The 25,887-nt window shown below is 44.8% G+C and overlaps 1 protein-coding gene across 2 annotated transcripts in view; it reads left to right on the top strand.

Moving 5' to 3' along the window:
* SART3 (spliceosome associated factor 3, U4/U6 recycling protein) overlaps positions 1–25,887 on the top strand; it is a 53,323-nt gene that overhangs the window by 24,626 nt on the left and 2,810 nt on the right. For both annotated transcript variants that reach the window (XM_079943485.1, XM_079943486.1), the window contains 16 exons: positions 3,007–3,133; positions 4,596–4,700; positions 6,672–6,856; positions 8,165–8,216; positions 9,734–9,858; positions 14,392–14,547; positions 15,238–15,376; positions 15,861–15,968; positions 16,659–16,736; positions 16,855–16,913; positions 17,863–17,972; positions 20,800–20,912; positions 21,833–21,909; positions 22,495–22,663; positions 24,310–24,770; positions 25,294–25,446. In XM_079943485.1, the coding sequence (XP_079799611.1) occupies positions 3,007–3,133; positions 4,596–4,700; positions 6,672–6,856; positions 8,165–8,216; positions 9,734–9,858; positions 14,392–14,547; positions 15,238–15,376; positions 15,861–15,968; positions 16,659–16,736; positions 16,855–16,913; positions 17,863–17,972; positions 20,800–20,912; positions 21,833–21,909; positions 22,495–22,663; positions 24,310–24,770; positions 25,294–25,446 (2,217 nt within the window). The remainder of the gene's footprint in view (positions 1–3,006; positions 3,134–4,595; positions 4,701–6,671; positions 6,857–8,164; positions 8,217–9,733; positions 9,859–14,391; positions 14,548–15,237; positions 15,377–15,860; positions 15,969–16,658; positions 16,737–16,854; positions 16,914–17,862; positions 17,973–20,799; positions 20,913–21,832; positions 21,910–22,494; positions 22,664–24,309; positions 24,771–25,293; positions 25,447–25,887) is intronic.

The raw sequence follows: 25,887 nt of genomic DNA, 5'->3' as shown, positions 1-25,887 counted from the left end.
TCAGCAATGTATGAGTGATCCAGTTTTTTTGCATCTTCTCTGGCATTTGTTGGTGTCACTGTTTTTCCTTTTGGCCGTTCTGATAGGTGTGTAAGGATAGCTCATTGTGGTGTTAGTTTGTATTTCCCTGACCGTTATTCACGTGCACTCACTTGCCATCTGTGTCCCCTGGATATATTGGGTTGGCCAAAAAGTTCATTCGAGTTTTTCTGTAACATCTTACGGAAAAACCCAAAAGACCTTTTTGGCCAACCCAGTACATGCTGGTTCATGTCTTTTGCCTACTTTTTGTTTTATTTGGATTGTTTGTTTCTTACTGTTGAGTTTGGAGTTATATCTTTTAGATATTATTAGTCCTTTGTCAGATATGTGGTTTGTAAATTTTTTTTTCCAGTCTGTAGCTTGTCTTTGCATCCTCTTAACAGAGTCTTTTACAGAGCAAAAAGTTTTAATTTTGATAAAGTCCTAACTTTCTGAGTGTTTTTATCGTGAATGGTTGTTGGGTTTTGTCAAACGCATTTTCTGTATCAATTGATACCATGATTTTTGTTCCTTAGCTTGATATATAGTGGACTACAGTGATTGCTTTTCAAAGATTGAGCTAACCTTGCATACTTGGAATAACTCCCACTTAGTCATGGTGTATAATTCTTTTTGTACATTGAATTTAGTTCTGTAAGTTTTCCTGTCCACTCTGCTAGCTGCAGTCCACTTATTTTAATTTGCTGTGTTTGCATTTTCATTGAGTTCTGTGTATTTTAAATTTTCTTTGAGATTTCCTCTTTGACTCGTAGATTATTTAGAAGTGTATTGCTTAATTTTCAAGCATTTAGAGATATTCCTACAGTAATTGATTGTTGTTATCGGAAAACATACTCTGTATGATTTAAGTTTTTAAAAATTTGTTGAGGTTTGTTTTATGGCCCAGGATGTGGTCTCAGTGAATGTTCCTTGGGCACTTGAGAAAAATGTGTTATTCTGTTATTGTTGGGTAGAGTGTTCTATATATAGCAATTAGATCATGTTGGTTAATGGTGTTGTTGAGTTCTTTTATATTCTTGCTGATTATCTGTTTGGTAATTCTTTTAGTTGCTGAAGTGGGGGATGTTGAAATCCCCAATATAATTGTGGTTGTGTCTGTTTCTTCTTTTAGCTCTATCAGTTTTTGCTTCATCTATTTTGAGGTTCTGTTGTTTGGTGCATGCACTTTTAGAATTGTTTTGTCTTCCAGGTGGGCTGATCTTTTTATCATTATGTAATGTCCCATTTTATCTCTGATAATTTTCTTTGCTGTAAAGTCTACTTGATGTGATATTAGTATAGTCACTTTTTGCTTCTTTTTGTTTAATGTTTGCATGCTGTATCTTTCCCCATCCTTTTACTTTGAACCTACCTACATCCTTGAATTTGAAGTGAGTTTCTTGTGATCAGCATAGAGGTGAGTTGTGTTTTTATCCACTCTGCCATTCTCTGTCTTTTAATTAGTATGTTTAGATCATATACTTTGAAGGTAACTATTGATACGTTAGGTCTAAAGCCTGACATTTTTAAATTTTCTGTTTGTTTCCTGTGTTGCTTGTTCTCCTGTTTCTCTTTTCTTGCCTTCGTATGGGTTATTTGAACATTTAGTATTCCAGCTTGATTTATTTATAGTGATTTTTAGAGTATTGCTTTATATAGTTTCTCAGTGGTTGCTTTGGGTATTTCAGTATATTTGACTTACATGGTATCTATGTTTTACCCCTGAGTGAAGTGTGGAAATCTTCCTATTTAGGTCCCTTTACCATTCCTCCTTTGAAATGTCATTGTTTTGAGTATCAGATAGCCTTAAAATTTTTATTTCCATTATCATACGATTTAGAAGACTCATGAAGAGAAGGATCATCTATTGTATTTAGCCATATTTCTGCTCTTTCTTCCTTCCTGATGCTCCAGGATTTCTCTTATCATTTGCTTTCTGTTTGAAGAAATTCCTTTAGCTATTCTTTAAGAGTAAGTCTGCTAGTGACAAGTTCTTTTAGTTTTCCTTTGCCTCAGTTGTATGATAGCTTTGGAAGCAGTTATCTTAATTTATTAACTTTTAACTTGAAATATAAACGTTTTTGTACCTATCACTCAGCTTCATCAGTCTGTTGCCATTCTTGTTTCTCCCGATAGGGATTTTCATTTGTTTGTTTGTTTAGTAAAAGAAAAGAGCTCTTACTGATGTACCTGGCACGTGCTTCAGCGTGATACTAAATTACCTTTCAGTGGGATAACAAGGGTAGGAGGGAGGCTCAAGAGGGAGGGGATATGGGGACATGTGTATGCATATGGCTGATTGACTTTGGTGTACAACAGAAACTAACACAGTATTGTAAAGCAATTATACTCCAATAAAGCTCTATTAAAAAAAAAAACCTCACAAGAACCTTACGAGCTAGAACCTAGTGGTGTATCCCATTTTACAGATGAGGGAATGGAGACTTAGAAAAGTTAATAACTTGCCTCAGGTCATACTTTGTGTTTATTTATTTGCTTCATTAGAATGTTTTCTGTATTTCAGAGAGAACCCACATGTGTTCTGACAGGAATTGAGAGCGTTAAGTTTATTATAAAAAGCTCTTTCTTGTGGATTTTTCTCCCTCTTCCTGAAGGTAAACGTTGCCTTGCCCTTTTCGTGGCTCTCCCACATTGCACATATTTTGTGCTTGTGGCAGACATGTGTCGTCACCAATGGTGAAAGAAGCTGAGTGGTTTTTTTTTTTTTTTTGGCGGTATGCGGACCTCTCACTGCTGTGGCCTCTCCCATTGCGGAGCACAGGCTCCGGACGCACAGGCTCAGCGGCCATGGCTCACGGGCCCAGCCGCTCCGCGGCATGTGGGATCCTCCCAGACCGGGGCACGAACTCGTGTCCCCTGCATCGGCAGGCGGACTCACAACCACTGCGCCACCAGGGAAGCCCAAAGCTGAGTTATTTTGATGATGGCGTTCTAAATTTCAACTTCTGTTCCTTTTTCTTCTAGCTGTCTATCAACGTCTATGATTACAACTGCCACGTGGACCTGATCCGGCTGCTTCGGTTGGAAGGGGAGCTTACCAAAGTGAGGATGGCCCGCCAGAAGATGAGCGAGATCTTTCCTTTGACTGAAGGTAAGACTTCCACAGTTGGGCTGCTTTTATAAACACAGAGAATTGAAGAGTGTCCTTTTTTTTCAGTGCTGAAAGTGGGACATGCTCCTTATAGAAAATTTGGAACATATAAGTATAGTGGAAAGAAGAAAACCCATCATCCAAAGTCAGCGATTTTTAGTTTATCCTCTTCTAGTTTTTGCTAAACATACTTGTGGTCATGCGATACTGACTCATGTTTTGAATCCTAATTTCTTTATCCTAACTTTATCATAAAATATTTCTATGTAATTAAACTTTTCCCCCATTTCCTTTCTGTTTCCTGTTCTAGTATTTGTGTATTTAATCCATTCTCAGAAACAGATAACTGTAAATGTATTATAACTAAACTTTCATAAATAATTTTTAATTTAAATGTTTCCTACCTTATTTGTTCCACAGTAGTTGGGCATTTAGGTTATTTCTGCTTATTTGAAATATAATTACACTGAGCATCTTTGTAGTTAAATCTCCGTGAATATACATAATTGATCTTTTAGGGAGAAGTTGGAAAACACAGGTCCTAGATCCAGTTCTGTCCCCTTCTCCCTCCCACAAAGCATAACTGCAGAGCATAGAAGCTGAAATCAGATTGCCTGACTATATGTCTTTCTAGCTGTGTGACCTTAAACAAATTATATAAACATTCTAAGACTCAGTTTTGGAATTCCCTGGTGGCGCAGTGGTTAGGAGTCCGCCTGCCAGTGCAGGGGATGCAGGTTCAAGCCCTGGTCCGGGAGGATCCCACATGCCACGGAGCAACTAAGCCCGTGCGCCACAGCTGCTGAGCCGGCGCTCTAGAGCCCGCGAGCCACAGCTACTGAAGCCCTGCGTGCCTAGAGCCTGTGCTCCGCAATGGGAGAGGCCACCACAGTGAGGGGCCTGCGCGCTGCGGCAAAGCGTGGCCCCCACTCGCCGCCACCAGAGAGGGCCTGCGCTCAGCACGAAGACCCAGTGCAGCCAAAAATAAATAAATGAATAAACAAATTTATTAAGACTCAGTTTTCCCAGCAGTAAAATGGGGATAACAGTAGTTTCTGCCTTGTAGTACATTGATTGGAAGAGCCATTCTGTGCACAACATTTATTAACACATGCTTGGCATGTTGTAAATGCTTAGATAGATGCCATTGTTACTAATGTCCCTGTCACCTACCTCATAGGTTTTTGACAAAGATTGAATGAGAAAATACATCAGTGCTTCGCAAAATATAAAATGCCCAGCCACTCTAGGGATATTATGACTTTAGTGATTGATCTTCTTTGGAAGCATAAGCCTTCTATGTGCTTGGTGCAGGTTTTAAGAATTGAATTTCTGTGAACTGGGCCAGGTTGTATAAGGTGGATGAACCGTATTCGTGCTGATGCCTCACGGTGCAGTCCCTGCTTTCAGCCCGCCCTTTGGTGCTGGGGGTGGTAACGCAGGGGACCCTGGTGTCTTGTAGAGCTCTGGCTGGAGTGGCTGCATGACGAGATCAGCATGGCCCTGGACGGCCTGGACAGAGAGCACGTGTATGACCTCTTCGAGAAAGCGGTGAAGGATTACATCTGTAAGTTCCCTGCGGGCTCTTCTGAGGGTGTCAGGTGGGCTCATCTAGCATCACTCTGCCTCCGTGGATTGTACTGTGAGGTGTTGCTACCCAGTAAAGAGCATTCGTCCAGCGATTGGAAAGATTGGAGTTCATTTATTATTATCATTGTTTGTGGTTTTCAATTGAGGCTTTAGGTTTTAAAATACAAGTAGAAGAAATATTTGAAGGAAGGAGGTGAATATACTCACCCCCACCATTTATCTGGCAGGGAGAACTTACCTGGTATTTCCAGATGACTAAGGGTTACCTTTTACACATTGATTGGATTTTTAGAAGCTTTGGACAGAAGGCTTTTTTTTTTTTCCAGTACTAAAAAACTTAAACATTTAATTTTGACATTTTTATAGATTTATAGGAAATTGCAAAGATAGTACAGAGAAGTCCTATGTACTTGCTTGATCCGGTTTCCCCCAATATCTTATGACTATAGTACAAACTCAACACCGGGAAATGGACCTTGGTACAATGTGTGTGTATACACACATTGTATACACACAATGTGATATTTTATCCCACCATTGCATCGAGATGCAGAATCTTCCATTACCATGGAGATCCCTTGTCTGCTGGTCTTGACATTTTACCAGTGAAAGTGAAGTGTGGATGCCTTCCCTCCTTTAAAATCCCGTTTGATGGGGGCTTCCCTGGTGGCGCAGTGGTTGAGAGTCCACCTGCCGATGCAGGGGACGCGGGTTCATGCCCCGGTCCAGGAGGATCCCACATTGCCACGGAGTGGCTGGGCCCGTGAGCCATGGCCGCTGAGCCTGCGTGTCAGGAGCCTGTGCTCCGCAACGGGAGAGGCCACAGCAGTGAGAGGCCCACGTACCGCAAAAAAAAGAAAAAAAAATCCCGTTTGATGGTGTAAGTCTCTAAATATTTTCTCTACATACATCGAGGACTATATCACACAATGCTATGGACAGAGTGTTCTTAAAAATTATTTTAAAATGTTTCCAATTTTTAGTTAAATACCCTTTTTCCTATCTGATTTTCCTTACTCCCTCTGTGGACATTTCCCCTAGTGAGAAGCATAGACCCTCTGTAAACTAGGCTAACCCTCACTAAGGGCTTCAGCTCCAAGAGCTAGTTCATTTCCATTTTCGTTTTGCAGCCCATATGGCAGCTCTGTACTGGTGAGCAAAAACAGAGTAGCTCACAAACCTTAGCTAAGTTTTTAGAAATGACTTATTTCATTGAGAAAGCAAGCCTAAGGAAAATACACAGTAATTCTCATGTTGGCTTTATCTTTCTAGTATTTTTATTTTACAAGGTTAGTGTATGAGCATCAAAAATTATTTTCAGATCTCTGAAAAGTGACTTGATAGGCACAATATGTACAGTAAGAATCGATGCATTCATAAAGAGTTTAATTCAGTGGTCTTAGTGCTGCAGGAGTGAGTATATAGAAAGTTTAAAAAGTGAAAGAAACAAGGTAACCAGGTCTTTTTTGTTGTGTTTTAGAGATTTAAAATCTCTAGTAACAGGATTGGTGCTTTTAATTTTGTGTTTCACTTTGATCAGAAGGCTTAAAAATGAATCAAGATTTAAAAGTTGAAAAATTCTAGGCTTTGCAGTTTTTCTGAAAAGTCACTCAGATTTGTAACTATTTTCATTTAAATCTTTACTGGATTTTTTCAATTTTAACAAATGAGCTCTATAATCAGTCGTATTACATATTACCACTTGGCATGTACTGTTTATGGAGTCAGATCTCAATGGTTATACCTAGTAGGGCCATTAAGATAGACTTTCTTTTCGGGCTGCAGTGTTGGTACAGGGAACCTGGGATACTTGTTGGTGATGCTCTTCCCTTTCTCCATGAATGAGTACTCTTTTGGTGGGCTCATTTCTTCTGTTGTTCATCAGAACAAAAGTTTTGATGTTTGGGCATATCGTATTCTGAACTAATAGAACACTTCTCATTTTTAGGTCCTAACATTTGGCTAGAGTACGGCCAGTACTCAGTCGGCGGGATTGGTCAGAAAGGTGGCCTTGAGAAAGTCCGCTCTGTGTTTGAAAGGGCCCTCTCGTCCGTCGGGTTACACATGACCAAGGGACTCGCCATCTGGGAGGCTTATCGGGAGTTTGAAAGTGCCATCGTGGAAGCTGCCCGGGTGAGTGACCAGTGCTTGCCTTGGCCACCCAGGGCTGTCCTCGTAAGTGGTCTTGGGGAAACATAGTTAACAAAACGGTCTTTGCCTGTCACTTAGTGGGTGGGCAGTAAATAAAATCACGAGTCTTTGTGGAGTAGCAAGAATGTCTTCTTTGACTAAAAAACAGATGACCCTACAATTTTTTCCTGATATTTAAACATACTCTTGTTTTAGTTACTGGTTTCAGGTGAGAGTACAAGGATAACGAAGTCATTCCAAAAAAAAGATTTTATATGTGTGTGTGTATACATATGTATGTGTACATATATATGTATATATACATCATGTCCCATAGTAACTGAGAGATTTGATCCCATCATAATTGCGTTTTTTAGACTAGACTATGATTTATAGAATTTTACAGTCCCCTCCCTAGTGTCTCTTTTCACTCTGTGTGTGACCACAAAGTTGTTGGTACACCGTGGAGCCCTGTCCTTAAGTTAGATCACTGTGGTTAAAGTAGCCCAGTCCCGTCCTGATTGTGTCCCTGTTGAGAAATGTGCGGTGGTGCTCTCCCCTTCCCTGGACTAAGGCGTTGGGACTGAGCCTCTGGCTGACACGTGCGGCTGTCTCGAGTGTCAGTCGTGACCCCACGTGGAGTCTGCTCCCACGCTCCCCTCGGTGTTCATGCACTTTCCGGCCACTGTACTTGTACTCTTGACCTCCCTTCATCTGGGAGTCTGTTTTCCTCTCTCGCCAGCTCCGGAGAGCCTGTAGGAGCATCCCTGGTGCCAGCTCCTCCAGGAGCCTCTCCTTGATTCCCTCCCTTCATAATGACAAACGCAGCCCTGAAAACCAGCTTGAAGCAAGCCGCCATCCTTTGATACTTGTGACGCTTCGCTTTTGTGATGCTTATGCTGTATCTTGTTGTAGTCATTTGGGTACATTTCTTTTTTTTTTTTAACATCTTTATTGGGGTATAATTTCTTTACAATGGTGTGCTAGTTTCTGCTTTATAACAAAGTGAATCAGTTATACATATACGTATGTTCCCATATCTCTTCCCTCTTGCGTTCTTGGATTCCTTCTTGCTCTCCCCTCATAAACACTTGCTAGGGAAAACATTCACTTTTGAGCCTCGTGCAGCATTTGGCACAATACCTCGTGTATGAGAGGTCCTATGAATTTTTTTAGTGTGAACTAAAGATGTGCTGAAATATTTTTTGAAGTAGGAAGAACCAGAGTTTGTCATTTACTACGAATTTGCTTCTTTAGCCCATAGCTGGCTTCCTTTCCCCTTTTGACCGGGAACAAACCTTTGATTCACAGCTGGAGAAAGTCCACAGTCTCTTCCGGCGACAGTTGGCGATCCCACTCTACGGTAAGAGAAAGTGACCCATCCACAGCCAGTCCTTCGTCGTTCTTAGAATGCTTTGGAGCATGTCACGTGATTAGGCCTTTCCCAGCATCTCGTGAGGTGAACGTGGCTGGTGTTCGTATTCTCCTTGGACAGTATCACTGTGGACAGGGCCCTGGGGAAAAACATATCTTGAATTGTTCATGCTCAAGTGGGTTACGAGGGTCAGGGGCAGGACTAGAAGCAGACTTCCTGACCCCTAGTTTCCTGTATTAAGACATTGTCAGGGAGGCAGAGAGAGGGTCTCTGAAAGGAATAGGGAAACTGACTCCCTGTGTTTTCTGGGGGAACTTTATTGAGTAAGAGCTCCATTATGAGCATTTTCTCTTCAGAAGTAACCTCCATAACAGTGTGGGGCTTGTAGGTGGGCTAATATCCTCCTCCTGTGGAGGTGAGCTGGTGGCCCAGGAGCGCAGTCGATTGGAAGTGTTCCTATCTGAATTTCTTGGGACTTGGGAAGGAGTCTCCTTTTGTGTGAACATATTTTGGCAAGCCAAGCCTTTGAGCTTGAACATGAGCAGCGCTGGGAGGACTTATGAGCATGGGAAGAATTGGGTGCTGCCATCTTGTTTGTTCCCCAGGTGCGGTTATGCGTTGCACACCCTCAGAACCTCTGGCCAACTTTTTTTTTTTTTTTTTTTTTTTTTTTGCGGTACGCGGGCCTCTCACTGTTGTGGCCTCTCCCATTGCGGAGCACAGGCTCCAGACGTGCAGGCTCAGCGGCCATGGCTCACGGGCCCACCCGCTCGGCGGCATGTGGGATCTTCCCGGACCAGGGCACGAACCCGTGTCCCCTGCATCGGCAGGCGGACTCTCAACCACTGCGCCACCAGGGAAACCCCCTCTGGCCAACTTTACTTGAGCCCAGGTGTTATTTCTTTTTACTTCCTGCTTTATTTGGATTGGATTTGACAAATTATGAAGTGGCTCTCCAGTTGAATCTTTGGGTGACAAGCAGAAAAGGCTAGAGCTGAGCTGGCTTCTATGTTTAATCTCACATACCAGTGTGAGGCAGTACAGCTTGGTGAGCAGAGCATGAACTTGAGTCAGACTGCCTGGGTTCAAAGCCTTGTTCTCCTGTTAACTGTGGCCAGTTGATGTAACCCTCTGCTTACGTTTCCTGAACTGCAAAGTGGGAATCATGGTAGAACCTCCCTCGTAGAGTGGTGAGGATCGAATGAGGTGATGGATGTGAAGTGTTAGAACATAGGGAGCAGTAGGTAAGTGTGGTTAGAGCGTTGCTATTAGTTTCATTTACTCTGATTGATTAACTAGGTGGTAGGGCTGCCCAGGATGGTGCTTTGAGACAGAGTCTAAGACCAAGTCAGGGCTCAGCAGAAGAGCTCAGGATTCCATCAGTAAGAGCCCTGTGGCCACAGATGTGGGAGGGGCCAGTGGCATCTGAGTCTCAGGGTTTACTCTGTGTTTGAGTTGATAAAACCCAATGGCAAGACCCATGGGCTGAATCCATCTCTCAATAGATATGGAGGCAACGTTTGCAGAGTATGAAGAATGGTCAGAAGACCCCATACCAGAGTCAGTAATTCAGAACTATAACAAAGCACTACAGCAGTTGGAGAAATATAAACCCTATGAAGAAACACTGGTAAGTGTTCGTCTCTTTTACAGTAAACGTCTCTCTACAAACTTTTCCCTAATTGATAGTTGCAAGTAAAACAGTATCTTTAACATCTGTTTTATTGTGAAATATACTATAGAGTGTATAAATGTGTACATTCAGTTTACATCCTAATAATAAAGTGAACATCCATGTACCCACCACCCAGGTTAAGAAATAGAGCATTGCCAGTACCTTAGAAGTCTCCTATGTGCCCCTCTCCGATAGCCTCCTCTTCCCTCTCCCGAGAGGTAATCACTTTCCTGACTTTTGTGATAATCATTCCCTTGCTTTTCTTTATAGTTTTACAACCTATGAACGTATCCTTAATTAATATATGGTTTAATTTTGCTTGTTTTTGAACTTCTATATAATGGAATCATGCTGTATATTTTCTTTCAACATGTTTTTTGGGTTTTACTCATGTTGATAAGTATAGTTTTAGTCCATTTGTTTACACTGCTGTAAAGTTGTCTGTGTATAAACAATTTATTTATCTGTGTTCTTAGCTGGTTGGGTTGTTTCCAGTGTTTTGCTAGGAGGAGTAGTTCTGCTCTGACCGTTCTTGGACGTATCTCTTGGTACACATGAAAAAGAGTTTCATTCCATTACGTCAGAATGGAATTGCTGGGTCCTAGGGTGATGCTGAACTGTTTTCCAGGCTATCAGTTGCTACTCCCGCCTGCAGTATCTGAGAGTTCTCATTGTTCTGCCAACCTGGGGTATTGACATACTTAAATTTTAGGCAATCTGATGGATCTGAAATTATAGTTTTAATTTGTACTTCCCTCATAACTAATGACGTTGAGCATCTTTTCACACCTATTGGCCATTCAGATTTCCTTAAAAATTTTTTTTCTTTGAAGTACCTGTTAAAGTCTTTGGCTCATTTTTTTTTGGTTTGTCTTTTTTCTAATTGATTTGTAGGAGTCCTGGGTCTTAATCCATACTTTTGGTTGTATGTATTACAGTTTTTTCCTCCCAAGTTTGTGGCTTGTCTTTTCCTTTTTTTTTTTTTTTTTTTTGCTGTACGCGGGCCTCTCACTGTTGTGGCCTCTCCCGCTGCGGAGCACAGGCTCTGGACGTGCAGGCTCAGCGGCCATGGCTCACGGGCCCCGCCGCTCCACGGCATGTGGGATCCTCCTGGGCCGGGGCACGAACCCGTGTCCCCTGTATTGGCAGGCGGACTCTCAACCACTGTGCCACCAGGGAAGCCCTGAAGACCAATTCTTAATTTTAATCTAATTGGATTTGTCATTCTTTCCCTTAGGGTTTGTGCTTAATAAATCTCTCCATACTCCGAGGTCACTAATATACTTCGTTCTGTTTTTCTTCTGAAAGTTTATATTTTGTCGTTCATCTTTAGGTTTTCTTCTGGAATGGATGTTCGGGTATGGTCTGAGGCAGGGTCCAGTTTCGTTTTTCCATATGGAGAAACAATTGTTCCAGTGCTGACTTTGATAATTCCATCCACCCTCACTCATATGCTGCCCCACATCTGTCATGGGTTAGCTTTCCATTTCTGTGTGGGTCTATTTCTGGGCTCTCTGTTCTGCCCCACTGGTTTATATTACACTGCCATAATGACGATAGTTTTATAATTAAGTTTCGATCTTTGGTAGCATGAGTCCCATCCATGTTGTTCTCCTTCAAGAGGGTCCTGGCGTTCTTTAGCTCTTAGTACTTCCATTAAATAGAGAATCAGCTTGTCAAGTTCTACTAAAACAAACAAACAAACAAACAAAAACTTGATTTTTTTTTTTTTTTTTTTCCTACACTGCACCACATGCAGGATCTTAGTTCCCTGACCAGGGATCGGACCCGGGCCCTTGGCAGTGAGAGCATGGAGTTCTAACCACTGGACTGCCAGGGAATTCCCTTGAATTTTTGATTGGAATTGCATTGAATCTGTAGATCAATTTGGGGAAGAATTTATATCTTTTAAATATTGAATCTTCCAATCTGTGAACATGGTATAGACCTCTGCTATTTAAGTCTTGTCTATAAAGTTTTATAAATTTATCCAGTGTCTTGAACACATTTTCAGATGTATTTCTAAGTTTTTTTTTTGATGCTATTATAAATGGTATCTTTTTAAAGATTTCCTTTTCTAGTTGTTTGTTCCTGGTATATAAAATGCAATTTTTTAATATTAATCTTTTAATCAAACTTGCTCAATCCTTATTAATAATTTATAGATTTGGGGAGATTCTATGTGTTGACAATACACACACAATATTATTTGTAAATGGCATTTATTCCCCTTTCTTGGTCTTAGAATACTTTTAACTTCATTTACCACCCCTCAGACTTATGCTTTGTTTTCTTGTATTTCTTGTCTTTTAGTTGATGCACAGGCATCGTTATTAATGCTGCATTTTGCAGTTCCAGTTTGTTTACATTTATTGCATGCATTTCCCATTTTCTTTGCTCTTTCTTCTCACGTCATAGATCTTTCACCTGCAATCACTTTTCTTTTGCTTAAAGTCTGCCCTTTAGCATCTCCTGCACTGGATATTTGCTTGTAACAGATTTTCTCAGTTTTTGTTTGTTTTAAAAGGTCCTTACGGGGCTTCCCTGGTGGTGCAGTGGTTGAGAGTCTGCCTGCCGATGCAGGGGACATGGGTTCGTGCCCCGGTCCGGGAAGATCCCACATGCTGCGGAGCGGCTGGGCCCGTGAACCATGGCCGCTGAGCCTGCGCGTCCGGAGCTTGTGCTCCGCAACGGGAGAGGCCACAACAGTGAGAGGCCCGCGTACAGCAAAAAAAAAAAAAAAAGGTCCTTACTTTGCTCTCCTTGAGAGTTAATTTCTCAGGATACAGAATTCTAGGCTGACAGTTCTCTTCTCTCGGCAGTTAAATATATCTTTTTGTCTTCCGGCTTCTGTCGTGCTGCTGAGTCAGCTGTCTGACTCTTGCTTCTTGGAAGGAAAGCCTTGTTTGTTCTGTGGCCACTTGTAAGGTCTCACTGGTTTGGTTTGCTGTCTGGCAGTTTCACTGCAGTGGGTCCAGATGTGGATTATTTTGTATTTATCCTGCTTGAGGTTTGTTGGGCTTCTTGGCTCTGTTTCTGGTATCTTTCACGGCCTGGTGAGTGAGAACACAGGCTCTGAGAGATGGGCTGCCTCAAGTCTGAATTTTATCTCTGGGCTAGTACTTAGCCTCCTTGTGACTCAGTTGCCTTGAATGTAAGATGGTTATAGAAATGATAGCTGCTTCCTACGATTATTGTAAAGATCAAATTCTTTAAATTTATTTATTTATTTATTTTATTTTTGGCTGTGTTGAGTCTTTGTTGCTGCGCACGGCCTTTCTCTAGTTGTGGCGAGCGGGGGCTACTCTTCCTTGCAGTGCGTGGGCTTCTCATTGTGGTGGCTTCTCTTGTTGCGGAGCACGGGCTCTAGGTGTGCAGGCTTCAGTAGTTGTGGCTTGCGAGCTCTAGAGCTCAGGCTCAGTAGTTGCGGTGCATGGGATTAGTTGCTCCACGGCATGTGGGATCTTCCCGGACCAGGGCTCGAACCCGTGTCCCATGTATTGGCAGGTGGATTCTTAACCACTGTGCCACCAGGGAGGTCCCAAGATCAAATTCTTAATATTATCTCTTAAACTGGCAAAAGCTTAACCTTCCCTTAGCTTAACCACTTTCACTTAGATTTTGTTTGCAGTATTTCTTGTTTCTTGGCCAGTTTGTTGTTGATTTGCAAGAAGCGTTTTTTTAATATTTAATCTAGTATTTTCAGTGGCACAGTGTGTCTGGGTAACTGATTTTGTCATTATTAGTAGAAACTGAGTCTCTCCAATATCATCTTTCTAAGTTCAGAGCATGCGTGCTCTCTCTCTGGTCTGCATGTGCTCCCTCTCCCTTTTTCACATGTAAATGATTGGTATTTAGTTGCATTTCACAAAGCTTCATTCATGAAATCCTCAGGCAGTTGAATTTTGTTTTGACCTTCAGCAGAGTGTGGCTGAGGAGAAAACAAGTTGAATAAGAGGATTTTGTTTAAAAAGAATTTTAATTGTATGCCTTTGGATCAGTAAACATTGAGCATAGCCTCCTCCATCTCCTGCATATACCTGTACTCTGGCAGGAGCTGGTATTTGGAGTGACGAACCTGAAATAGCACAGGGCACCAAGTAACTCTGGTATGGTTGCATTCACCCCACTCAGTAGGCCCAGAAAGTGATATCTGTTTTGAAAGGATGGTTAGCAGTGGTCTTTGGCAAAGATGTTTCTCTTTCATTCAGTTCCTGATTGATGGGAGATTTAAATTCCCTGTGGTCTGGGGATGGAGTTTAAAAAGGGTTTACGGAGCCTTTGTAACTGTTGCCATGAAGAGGCACTTTGGATTCACTTTCTGCTCATCAATTTATAGACCTGATATGCAGAGGTTCTGAGAGTGGGGATTGGTGATTCTTATCTTGGTGTGGCCGTTCTCACCAAAATTTACTACGGAGCTGTGTGTGCTCTCTGACAGTGTCACATAGCTCATTGCAATTTCACTGCCATTCTCCTTTGCCCCAGTTGCAAGCCGAAGCACCCAGGCTGGCTGAATATCAAGCATACATCGATTTTGAGATGAAAATTGGAGACCCCGCCCGCATTCAGCTGATCTTTGAGCGCGCTCTGGTCGAGAACTGCCTTGTCCCAGACTTATGGATTCGTTACAGTCAGTACCTAGTAAGATAACCTACCTGTTCTAATCTCACTTTATTTTTTACCAATTTAGGTTCCATTTAAAGAAAATCAGAAAGAGTGCCAGTAGTTAGCTGCATGCTGCTTCTCTCTGCTTTACTCACTGAGGAAGTCTCCTGGTGTTTTAAGTTATTTTAAACTGATAACTGTAAAAAAATTCTTGCATAGCCTTACTATTGTGGACTTTATAACATATTAATTTTTCTTTTAACTTATGGAAAAACGTAAATACATAAATGTAGACACATTAGTAAAATGAAACTGCAGTTAACCATCACTCAGCTTCAACACTTAATTAATGGCACTAGTCTAGTTTCATCTACAGTCTTACTAGGTTCCTTACCTATTTTCCTCCCTTCCATGTTATTTTGAAGCAAATCCAGAAATCACATTTTGATGGTAAATATTTCACTGTGCATGTATAACAGATTTGAATCGGGATCTAAACAAGATCCATACATTAGGATTGGCTGGTGTCTCTTAAAGCTCTTTGATCTGTAGGTTCCCCTCTCCACCTCTCTCCTCTTTTCCCGCAAAACCCCTTGTGATTTTTTTGTTGAAGAAACCAGTCATATTAAGGAAATGTCTTTTGTCGGTTGTGCTGGGAATGTCTCATGGATGGTGAAGTCTTAACAATAAAATTTTCTCTCCTGACTCTGGCATTCTTTATCATAGGATCGGCAGCTGAAAGTAAAGGATTTGGTTTTATCTGTACACAGTCGCGCTGTTAGAAACTGCCCGTGGACAGTTGCCCTGTGGAGTCGGTACCTCTTGGCCATGGAAAGACATGGAGTTGATCATCGAGTGATTTCGGGTGCGAATGTTTTTGTGGGAAGACTTCTAAGCTTTTTGTCCCGAGTCAGAAACATTGAGCTGTGACAAAAGTTATTAAATCAGCGTTCCCCAGGCGGTTACTCTGGGATATTGGGTATTAGTGACAAGAAGGGCTCTAAATGGGAGATATGAAGTAGTTGTATTTTTTGACTTATTAGAACTTTTTAACGTCTTAATATTCATTGTGATTTTCCAGGGAGTCATGGTCTTTTCACCAACTCACTTGACCTGGAGCACTTTAATGCAGGGCATCTTGTGGGTTGTGCCCTTCCTAGAACACAGTTTGTACACCACTGTAGTAGCCTGTCTTTTGAACATTTCTCTCTAGCTCATTTCACTTTTGTTGCATCCCATTATTACTATTTAAGCCATATGGAATTTTATAGTCAGTAGCAGTTTTTATAATCATCTTGATAACTTCTTTTTGAATTGGCAACAAATCCTGGCTTTTTCTTCGACTCCAGTGACCTTCGAGAAAGCTCTGAGTGCTGGCTTCATCCAGGCCACTGATTACGTGGAGATTTGGCAGGCGTACCTTGATTACCTGAGGAGAAGGGTCGATTTCAAACAAGGTATTGAAGTTTATGTGTTTCCTATCAGAACTGAGTTTTTCCTTAACATGTTTTGGTAGGATGTCCCAGTTGCCCAGATATCTCATGGTGGGGCAAGTGATATTGGTAACTTTTTTTTTCTCAGAAATTTTAGCTATTTCAGTTTGTAACGAATCATGCTGTGTATTGTAAAGGGAGAGAGTAATGGTCCTTATGGTTTACACTGGCTCCTGCCAACTTCTTTAGTCTCATTTCTCCCTTCTCTCCCTTCTGTGTATCCTAAATAGTTCTTTACATGGGACTGCTGCGTTCCTTTTAAATCATTGAACGTCCATGGCATCCCCTGCCTTCCTCTCTCCTCCTTCAAAAAAGAAAAAAAAAAAAAAATGAGCAACCAGAACCACATGCCCCCACCCCTAATTGGTGCTTGCTTCCTCATGCAGGGGGCTTTTAGCCATTCTGCCGGCTCGGGGAGACCCCCTCTGCTGTGGTCCCGCACATGGCGCCCGTGTCACTTTTGTCCTCGTACTGTCTGTGATGTGCTGTCTTCCTGTATCTGCCTCCCCCCACTGTGTGATGAGGGCAGGGCCTGGCAGTTTTATTTCCGTGTCCCCAGCATGATGCCAGGGAGCTTCAGTGTAGGATTGAAAAGAACAAACCAGACGTGGCATGTGGCTTCCTCGAGCCGAACCTCTCTGCACTTTCTCACAGACTCCAGTAAAGAGCTGGAGGAGCTGCGGTCTGCGTTCGCCCGCGCCTTGGAGTACCTGAAGCAGGAGGTGGAGGAGCGTAAGTGGGCCTCCCGCCGCGGCCGCTCGTGCTGCCTCTTCTGCTCCGTGTACCTTTTTAGTCAGAGGCGCTTTGCCTCTCAATTACTTTCTGATTTCGTCTACTTCTGTTCTTCAAGGTTTCAGTGAGAGTGGAGATCCAAGCTGCCTGATCATGCAGAACTGGGCTCGGATTGAGGTAAGTGTTTTTGACACATTGTCAGTTTCATCCCCCTTTGAGGGACCTTTGTCCGATAGTGTGACCGAAGCTGAGTCAGGATCCCAGGTGACGGTCTAGGCCCTGTAAGGATTCATGTTTATTTCCTTGCTCGACACACATTCGTTTCTATCTTAGGGAGAATCCTAGCTCCCAGCTCAAAGTTGCGCAGCGGCTGTCTGAATGCCAGGCACTCACTTGTGTGTTCCCTTCCCGCGCTGTGCCCCATTGATGAGCACGTTCCCAGCATGAGCCGCTTGCCAGGCCTATCCCTGTGTGCCGGGGGATGAGATAAACCCTGTCCCTGTGCTAGTAAGGCTTTAAGCTAGTGTGGAAGACAGACAGTTTCACAAATAATCAGAGGATAAAATGAGTTGAATGTTATTGCTGAACCAAGGACCCCAAGGTGAGTAAGACGTGAACCCTGCCCATAATCAGCTCGTAGGATTGTAAAATTCTAACGTTTTGTCCTCTGGGGGAGAGTCAGGTATCAGGTAGTTGGTGGGTGGGATGGTTGTGTGGAGACCATGTTAACGATGCAGCAACTGCGGCTCAGAAGTTAAGAGCCGGCATCTGCTCCTCGATCCATCTTTCTTTCTCTGCCTTGCCCTTCAAATAAAACACTTACAGTTAAGCTCGTTAAAAATAAAAAACGCCTGGCCAGTACTGTCGTGAGTGCCTGTGGGCTCCCAAGTGTGGTTCTCGAGGTGAACATGGGCAGGCAGCCTGAGGCTTGTCGCTGCAAAAAGGCTGACATGCTTGGGCTGGGCTGTTATCGTGGGGGGTGGCCCATGAATGTCCAGGGAGTTAAGTAACGCTGATAGTTTTGGGGTGGGAGGTTTTTAGCCATGTGCGTCTGAAGTGTTTTGTAACAAGTGTCACCATCATAAGGTCTGAGTCCTCTCCTAACTCAGTCTGCTAATGCGTGCAGGCTCGACTGTGCAATAACATGCAGAAAGCCCGGGAGCTCTGGGACAGCATCATGACCAAAGGGAACGCCAAGTATGCCAACATGTGGCTTGAGTATTACAACCTGGAAAGGTAACCGGCCGGGATTGGGGGCGGTGCTTGTCAGATGTGACCCGCACGCCCCCTGCCTATGCAGCCTGGGCCTGCTTGCAGTACACTGCTTCTCTTTATCTTCCTGTCTCTCCTCGGTGGCGGGGGTTTATGGGACAGGGCTACAGAGAACCAAAGATAATATTCTGTGCCTGGGCTCTTAGAGCCATGCATTACTTTTTTTTTTTTTTAACATCTTTATTGGAGTATAATTCATTACTTTCAATTTATTTTGGTTTGTTTTGATTTTTGGACATGAATGTTTTATTTGACTTTCGGGGGAGCTGTTTATTTTTTGTATTTGCGTTGTCTATAAAAGTAGGAAATACTAAAAAGCAGAGAGGAAAAAACCCAGGTTTTTTTGCAGTGACAGGCCCTCATACAACCACCATTAGTTAATGGTTTGGGTATGTTCTTTGAGACTTTCCTATGCTTAAATTTTTAAGAAATGATGATGCAGTTATAGTATACATTTTCTAAACCTCTAAAATTATTTTAAATAATGTTTATAACATGGAGAAGGTATAAAGAATATGACCAGCTTTTAAATTCAGTATATCTTGGACATTGCATGTCTATAAATACATCTTTTTTCTGTTCTGAACATTTTGGTTTTTTATCCCTGATTTAAAAAATAGTATGTGGGCTTCCCTGGTGGCGCAGTGGTTGAGAGTCCGCCTGCCGATGCAGGGGACACGGGTTCGTGCCCCGGTCCGGGAAGATCCCACATGCCACGGAGGGCTGGGCCCGTGAGCCATGGCCGCTGAGCCTGCACGTCCGGAGCCTGTGCTCCGCAGCGGGAGAGGCCACAGCAGTGAGAGACCCGCGTACCGCAAAAAAAAAAAAAAAAAAAAAATAGTTATGTGCTCAAGTTAAAATTGAACATTTAAAAAAATGTGAGAAAGAAAGTGAAAGTCTTAAAATGCTTCCCCAGAGAAGATCACTGTTAAAACTTCTTGAATATTCCTCTAGATCAGCGGTTCTCAAATGTTTTGGTCTCAGGACCCCCTTTACACTCTTAAAATTTGAGGACCCCCTCAAAAGCTTTTGTTTATGTGAGGTATATTTATTAATGTTTTTACCATGTTAGAAAATAAAACCGAGAAATTAAAAAATATTCATTTAAAATTCACAATAAATTCATTACATTTAACATTTTTATGAGAAAGGGCTGCTTTCCAAACTCCAAAATAATGCAGTGAGAACGTGGGCTGGTTTTATACTTTTGTAAGTATCTTTAGTCTGGCTCAGTAGCAGACAGCTCGATTCTCACGTCTGCTTCTGCGTCCCCTCTGTTGTGACGTTTTCATTGAAGATGAAGGAAATTTGGCCTCACACAAATAAGAGGTTAGGAAAGAGAAGGGGATATTTTTCAGATAATTGCAGATATTCTTCTTTCACACTACAGCAAAATTTATTAACAAGTCATAGTCATTTGCATTCTGGAATCTGAAGCCATATCAATGAATTTTTCACTCTGTTGCATTAATATCCATTGGTCTGTTTTGCACTGAGCAGACCTTTTACGCACGCATGATTCTGTGACATGCGTTGTGTGTGTGGAAAATGCTGACTCATTAAGTCCTGCAGCTCTTCCAAATATTGATGCGTTTCATTATCCCATTTGTTATATCTGCACTGATCTTTGTAGAAAAGCCTTACAAGTAGGAAGCTGTCAGACTCACGGTGACAGATACAAATTTTCCAAAGCTCTACAGATACAAATTTTCCAAAGCTCTAATTTTCACTTGAAAGCTCCAGTCTTATCACCATCAACAAAAACTCTTAAGTGGTTTTCCTTGAACTTATAGCCTCACTTCGTTAATTTTTGAAAATGTCTAGCAAATACCCAGGTCTGAATCACCATAGTTTTTGTCACTCAGCTGTTCTCTCAAGTGAAAATGATGTTCCATGAAAAAAAGTAACTAGTCCAGCTTGCAACTCAAACAGTAGCCCATTATTTCTTTGCTACAGCCACTGTACTTGGGTATAAAGAGGTGCTTTGATGTGTGCATCCCATTTGTCGCACAGAATATTAACGAGCTGTGCACTGTCTTGGTTTGTGCTAAGAGCCACTGTAGCTTTTGCACTCTCAGTGCAAATGTCAACACAGTGGAAAAGGTCCAGTAAATGTTTTGGTATTATTATGAAAGTAGTTTTGACTTTGCAGACCTCCTGAAAGGGTCTTAGAGACCCTCAGGGGTCTGAACTGCTGCTCTAAATTTTTTCTGAGTGTCCTAATATGTATTTACAATGTTTATGTATATTTATAAAAAATTTTAAAACAGAAATGAGAACATAAGTATCTCATAACTGCTGGGATGAACAGAATGTTGTTTTAGATATACTATCCTGATGAGCAGTATATATTTCCATGTCAGTGTAGGAAGATCTGACTCTAGGCATGAAATCTGACAGTCCCCTCTGTCAGTGTCTCTCCCCTCGAGTGGGACCGTGTCCTAGAACTTCTCTAGGGACTTCATCAAGTCACCCACAGCTCTTGGATTGCCCCATGTGTTGCACATGTGAATGCAGTAAAGGCAGAACACCTGGCTGAGGACCACTGTCCCCAGTGCGTTCCACTAGCACTGACTTGCTAAGGGACAGAGTGGCTTAGAAGAAAGCCTTCATTTTTGACTAGAGGGGCTCTCTGGGAAAAGGAGAAAGCATTAAAAGTATCAGTAGCACAAAGAGCACGGCATCTCAGAAGCGGTGGGCTTTGATGCATGGTAGCTGTGTGAAGACAGCCCTCCCTCTGCGCCTTCCGCTTTGTGTGCTGGTGTCCCCAACTGTGTGTTTTCCGCCTTAGGGCCCACGGTGACACTCAGCACTGCAGGAAGGCTCTGCACCGGGCCGTCCAGTGCACCAGCGACTACCCAGAACACGTCTGTGAGGTGTTGCTCACCATGGAGAGGACAGAAGGTGGGGACCTCGGCGCGCGGCCTCTGGCTTGGGGTCTGTCCCTTTTGCCATTTGGTTTCAGGTCTGTAGGCTTAAGGACAGACTGTGTTTACGGCTTCAGCCCCTCAGGGGGCCTCTCTGATGCGACCGTCACGCGGTGCTCGCCAGTGAGAGGGGCGAGTCCTGTAGCCCTCCTCAGACTCCACGTGCCAGGGGGCCCGTGACGATGCTCTAGCGCAGGCCTCTCAAGGCTCTCTTTGGTGGGGGCTGTTGTGTGCGGCATCCCTGGCCTCCCTCTACCCACTAGGTACCAGTAGCGCTTCTCCTGCCCCCAGTCCTGACCACCAGAACCACCTGCAGGCGTTGCCAAGGGTTCCCTGGGAATCAGGAGAGACTGTGCTCCAGCACAGCGCCGAGAGGCACACGGCGAAATGCGCTCCCTGGTCACGTGTGCCTCTCTTGTGAATTTCAGAGCCTCAGTGTTGAGTTTCCATGGGCGTTAGTCTGGATTTCGGGGTATGAACCCCTCAGAACTGGAGATAGACACCCAAACAGCAACAACAGTAAGAAAACACCCCAGCATTTCTCATTTGAGGAGCTCTTAAAATCTTTCGGTCTTAGTACAGGTGTCTTGTACCTTTTGCATTAGAATGTTTTCATAATCTTTGCCACAGAGAGCCCATAATAGAACCTATTCTGGTTTTCAAGTCTCTTTTCTAAAAGAGAACGGATGTTCTAAACACACCTGGAAGGACTATTTGAATTCTGAAACTTGAAACCTATACTAATGAAATCTTCTTAAACGGGGAGCCGGTTCTCCAGTTGCTACTGTTCGATGGAAGAGCTTTCTTCTGGAGGTGCGGGACAGTGAGAAAATTTTATATTATTATTATATCCTTCAAAATCTGAAGAAGTGAAAGTTTGCTTCTCTTCCTCTCAAGGTACTTTAGAAGATTGGGATATAGCTGTTCAGAAAACCGAAACTCGACTGGCTCGCGTTAATGAGCAGAGAATTAAGGTAACGATGCTCTTTATTTCAAGTCTTTGAACCTCTGAAAACTATTTTGACTGTGTTTGGTATGAATGTTCCTTGTCAGAACCTTTGGGGTCGTCCTGAGAAATGTCTTTTACTCAGAGTATTAACTATGAAATGTTTGAATCAACATTTAAGCCTGTCTTTTTAGATCGGCTTAAAACTTTAGCCCCAACGATAGATACAAATCCAAAACAGGAATTTTGGCCCTAAAGGTTATTGGAATAGACGAAGAAGCTAAAAAAGGAGCCTGACATACTTAGCCTAGCGATTGGAGCATGAACACCCCCAAATAAATCAGGGCCTCAGTTTCATAGATTTTTTTTCCTTTCTTTTGGTGAGTCATTCATGGGGATGTTGTGAGACATACCGTAGACTTGAGATGCGGCTCCCAAGAAGCCTAAAGAGGCTGGGGAGGTTGGGAGCAGCCCTCCTCCTCGTCCTCTTCCTGGTCGCCTCCCTTCTCCCGGGCGGTGGCCATCCTCCCTGCGCTCCCACCTCTTCCATCACGAGTCAGTAGACTTCATGTAATTGCCACGTACAGTGATGCGTCATATCCCGATTTTCCAGGCTGCAGAGAAGGAAGCAGCCCTCGCCCAGCAAGAGGAAGAAAAGGTTGAACAACGGAAGAGGGCCCGGGCAGAGAAGAAAGCGTTGAAAAAGAAGAAGAAGACCAGAGGCTCGGACAAGAGCAAAGCTGATGAGGATGATGAAAAAGAGTGGGGCGACGATGAGGAAGGTGAGGCCTGGTCGGACGTCACCTGGGACATCCCGGAGCTCCAGACAGGGCGCAGAGCAGCACGGAGAACCTTCTTGCATTTGAGAATAAGTTGCTTGCAAGGTGCCCACCACCCTCCCTGTCCCTGCCTGCCCTCTACGTGGGTGCCGTCTTCCCCAGCTTGACTCCAAGGCCCTGTGCCAGACACACCCCTGCCTGCACTCCCTGGGCTTCGCTCCCTACCCTGTTGCTGACACCACTGCCCTTTTCCTGAGTGGTGCCTCTTCTCTCTCCGTGGGCTCCCACACCCCACCCTGTCCCGTCACTCCCCGAGCATGGACACTGCCTTATCCTCAGGCCCTGGCGCCCCGCACCGCCGCCGCAGCCGGGCCCTGCAGTGACACCAGCCTTACTTGTCCCCACCTGATGGTTTTGACAGGTAGAATTTTCCAGCCAGTGTTTGTCACCCCTGCCATTTCAGGCGTGGGCAGGTGTGGGTCAGATTTGTTTCAGCAAAACCAGTCAAGGTAAAGAATTGTCTCTAGACACTAAAGGACACTAAACATTTTTCTAGTTCAGAGTTGTCAACCAGAGGGAAATAGTAATGGAGTCATTGTTCAGTTGACTAAGAATTTCTCCCCGAGTCTTTTTGGGGCCTTCAGAAATGATCGTGGGTAGCTCACCGCGCTTTGGGGCTTCTGGTTTAGCAGGGGAAGGCAAACGCGACCTGTGACCGCAGTGACGTGTAATAGGGACTTGGGGAGATGTAGGTGTGAATCATGGTGGAGGCCAGGGAATACACTAGGGGCCCTGCAGGAAAGACTTTGTGGGGAAGTGATGCTGCACCTTGGCATCTGGGGGAGGAGTGTGAGAAAGAAGGGAAGGGGCTAGCCAGCCAGGGTCAGCATAGCACAGGGCACAAAACAGCCTGGCATTTTCTCCGAGCAGCAAGTGTCTGGCTTTGGGCCCTGATGCATGGCAGAGGGCTGGGTGCTGGGGTGGGTGAGGCTGGGGCAGCAGGCAGGCCAGCAGGCCCAGTCAGAGTGCCCTGGAGTGCAGCGTGCCACGGTCAGGCTCCATCGGGAAGGCAGTGGGAAACTGATGGGAAGGTCTGGAAGCAGGGGACCCTCACCAGTTGGGTTTCAGTATTGTCCCCCTGGAGGCAGTGGGAAGAGTGGGTTGGAGTATAATGTTAAGTTCTGTTGAAGGACAGAAGACAATCGTGAACGTGGGTAGGAACTGTAGCACCACTTTGCACTGCTTCCAGGCGTGCCCCGGGGAGCACATACTTCAGTGTCACCGGAGGTGCTTGTTTACACGCGGTCCCCAGGCTCTATCCTCCTCTTGCTGCCCTGGGCTGTCTAGGATGGGGGTCCTTGGGATTTGCCAGCCCAACTTGGAGACCCACTGACCTCTCATATGATTAAGCGTGGCCGATGAGGACTTAGGTTATCACTTGCACCTGAGTTCGTCCCCTCACACGAATGTTAACTGGGGCCCAGAAGGGAGTGGGATGAGTCGGGCGGGTCAAGAGAGACCTGGCAGAGGGCGGTGGGGGGCGGGGCGTATAGGGGGGAAGAGCCCTTTCCCTGCCAGCTGCTCCGCTTACACTGCCAGGAAGGGGTTAGTTAACTAATAGTCACTGCTTTTCTCCCGACCTATTGTAGAGCAGCCTTCCAAGCGCAGGAGGGTGGAGAACAGCGTTCCTCCCACTGGGGAAGCTGAGCTGGGCCCAGAAGCCGACCCGGGCCTCTCTGGGAGCAGCGCCCCTGCGGCCGCAGAGCCTCCCTCTGAGCAGAAGGAGCAGCGGGCGGCCGCCCGAAGGAGGGATGTGCCCAGGGTGCTGCACGACAGCAGCAAGGACGGCGTCACCGTGTTCGTCAGCAACCTGCCCTATGGCCTGCAGGAGCCTGCCGCCACGCTCCGGCCGCTCTTCGAGGCCTGCGGGGATGTGGTCGAGGTCCGCCCCATCTATAGCAACCGCGGCGACTTCCGGGGCTACTGCTACGTCGAGTTTAAAGAGGAGGCGGTGGCCCTGCGGGCCCTGGAGCTGGATCGGCAGACCGTTGAGGGGCGGCCAATGTTTGTCTCCCCCTGTGTGGACAAGAGCAAAAACCCAGACTTCAAGGTAGGTTTGTGGAATAAAGCACGCCTTTACGTAGGGTTGCGGTAGGACGGGGTAAGCGCTCTTTTCCTGCAGCAACTCATATTTAGAATACACGTGGAACATTTGTTAAGAACGAAACTTCCGCGTTAACCGGGTCAGTTCTGTTCTGGTTCACTGAGGTCTCAACTCGGGGCTGGGTCACTTCGAACCGGCATTACTTGACAGAGGACGGTCCAGTTAGGGACTGTGTGATGGCTGCTTGCCGCTGGAGGGTTAGGAGTGACGGGACTGTGCCAGGTGTTTTGTATGTCACCTCATTGGGTCGTCACCCAGGCTCTGGGAAAAGTGGCTTCACTTGCCATTTTACAGAGGAGGAAGTGGAAGCTTCGAGAAGTTGAGTGACTTGCCCAGGGCGAGTTGACAGTTCCCAGCACCTGGAGCCGGCTCTGGCTGGGCCAGACCTGTGGACGAGGCCTGACCCTGTGTCGTGGGGAGCTGGGTTGGGCCTCGGGTCATCATTTCCTCTCCCCACTCCTCCCTGTAGGTGTTCAGGTACAGCACTGCCCTGGAGAAACACAAGCTGTTCGTCTCGGGCCTGCCATTCTCTTGCACGAAAGAGGAACTAGAAGAGATCTGCAAGGCCCACGGCACTGTGAAGGACATCCGGCTGGTCACCAACCGGGCCGGCAAACCCAAGGTCAGCGTCTGGGCAGACGGCAGTCGCCTCCCGGAGTCTGGGCGAGCCTTTGTTCAGAGGTTACTTGGTTCTAGAGTGGGTTCTGATCTGTCTACTAGGAAGCAGACGAGAAGTTAACAGAAGGCTAGGTGCGCTAGGCTCTTTTTCCATATGGAGTCAGATGAACCTGATGTGGCTCATTGTACTTAAAAGAATAGGGTGTTTGAAGAAAAACTACCACGAATTAGCAGGGGCTCCAGTGCAGCTCCCAGGCTGTGGGGCCTTGGGGTGAGGTGCCCCCCTTGCAGTCTCCTCCCTCCTGCCCGGACCCCACTTTTCACTAGGCCTCTGGCCATCTCCCCAGGTCCCTGCACTGGCTTCCCCCTTACCACGTCCTCCCCTTCTCCGGTCCCCTCAATCTCTTGTGAAATCCTTGACGACGTTTTGAGTAGTTGTTTAAGA

This window comes from Stenella coeruleoalba (genome assembly GCF_951394435.1).
Source record: "Stenella coeruleoalba genome assembly, chromosome: 14".
Lineage (NCBI taxonomy): Eukaryota > Metazoa > Chordata > Mammalia > Artiodactyla > Delphinidae > Stenella > Stenella coeruleoalba.
Note: the sequence above shows the minus strand (reverse complement) of the source record. Positions and strands in the feature narration are given on the sequence as shown.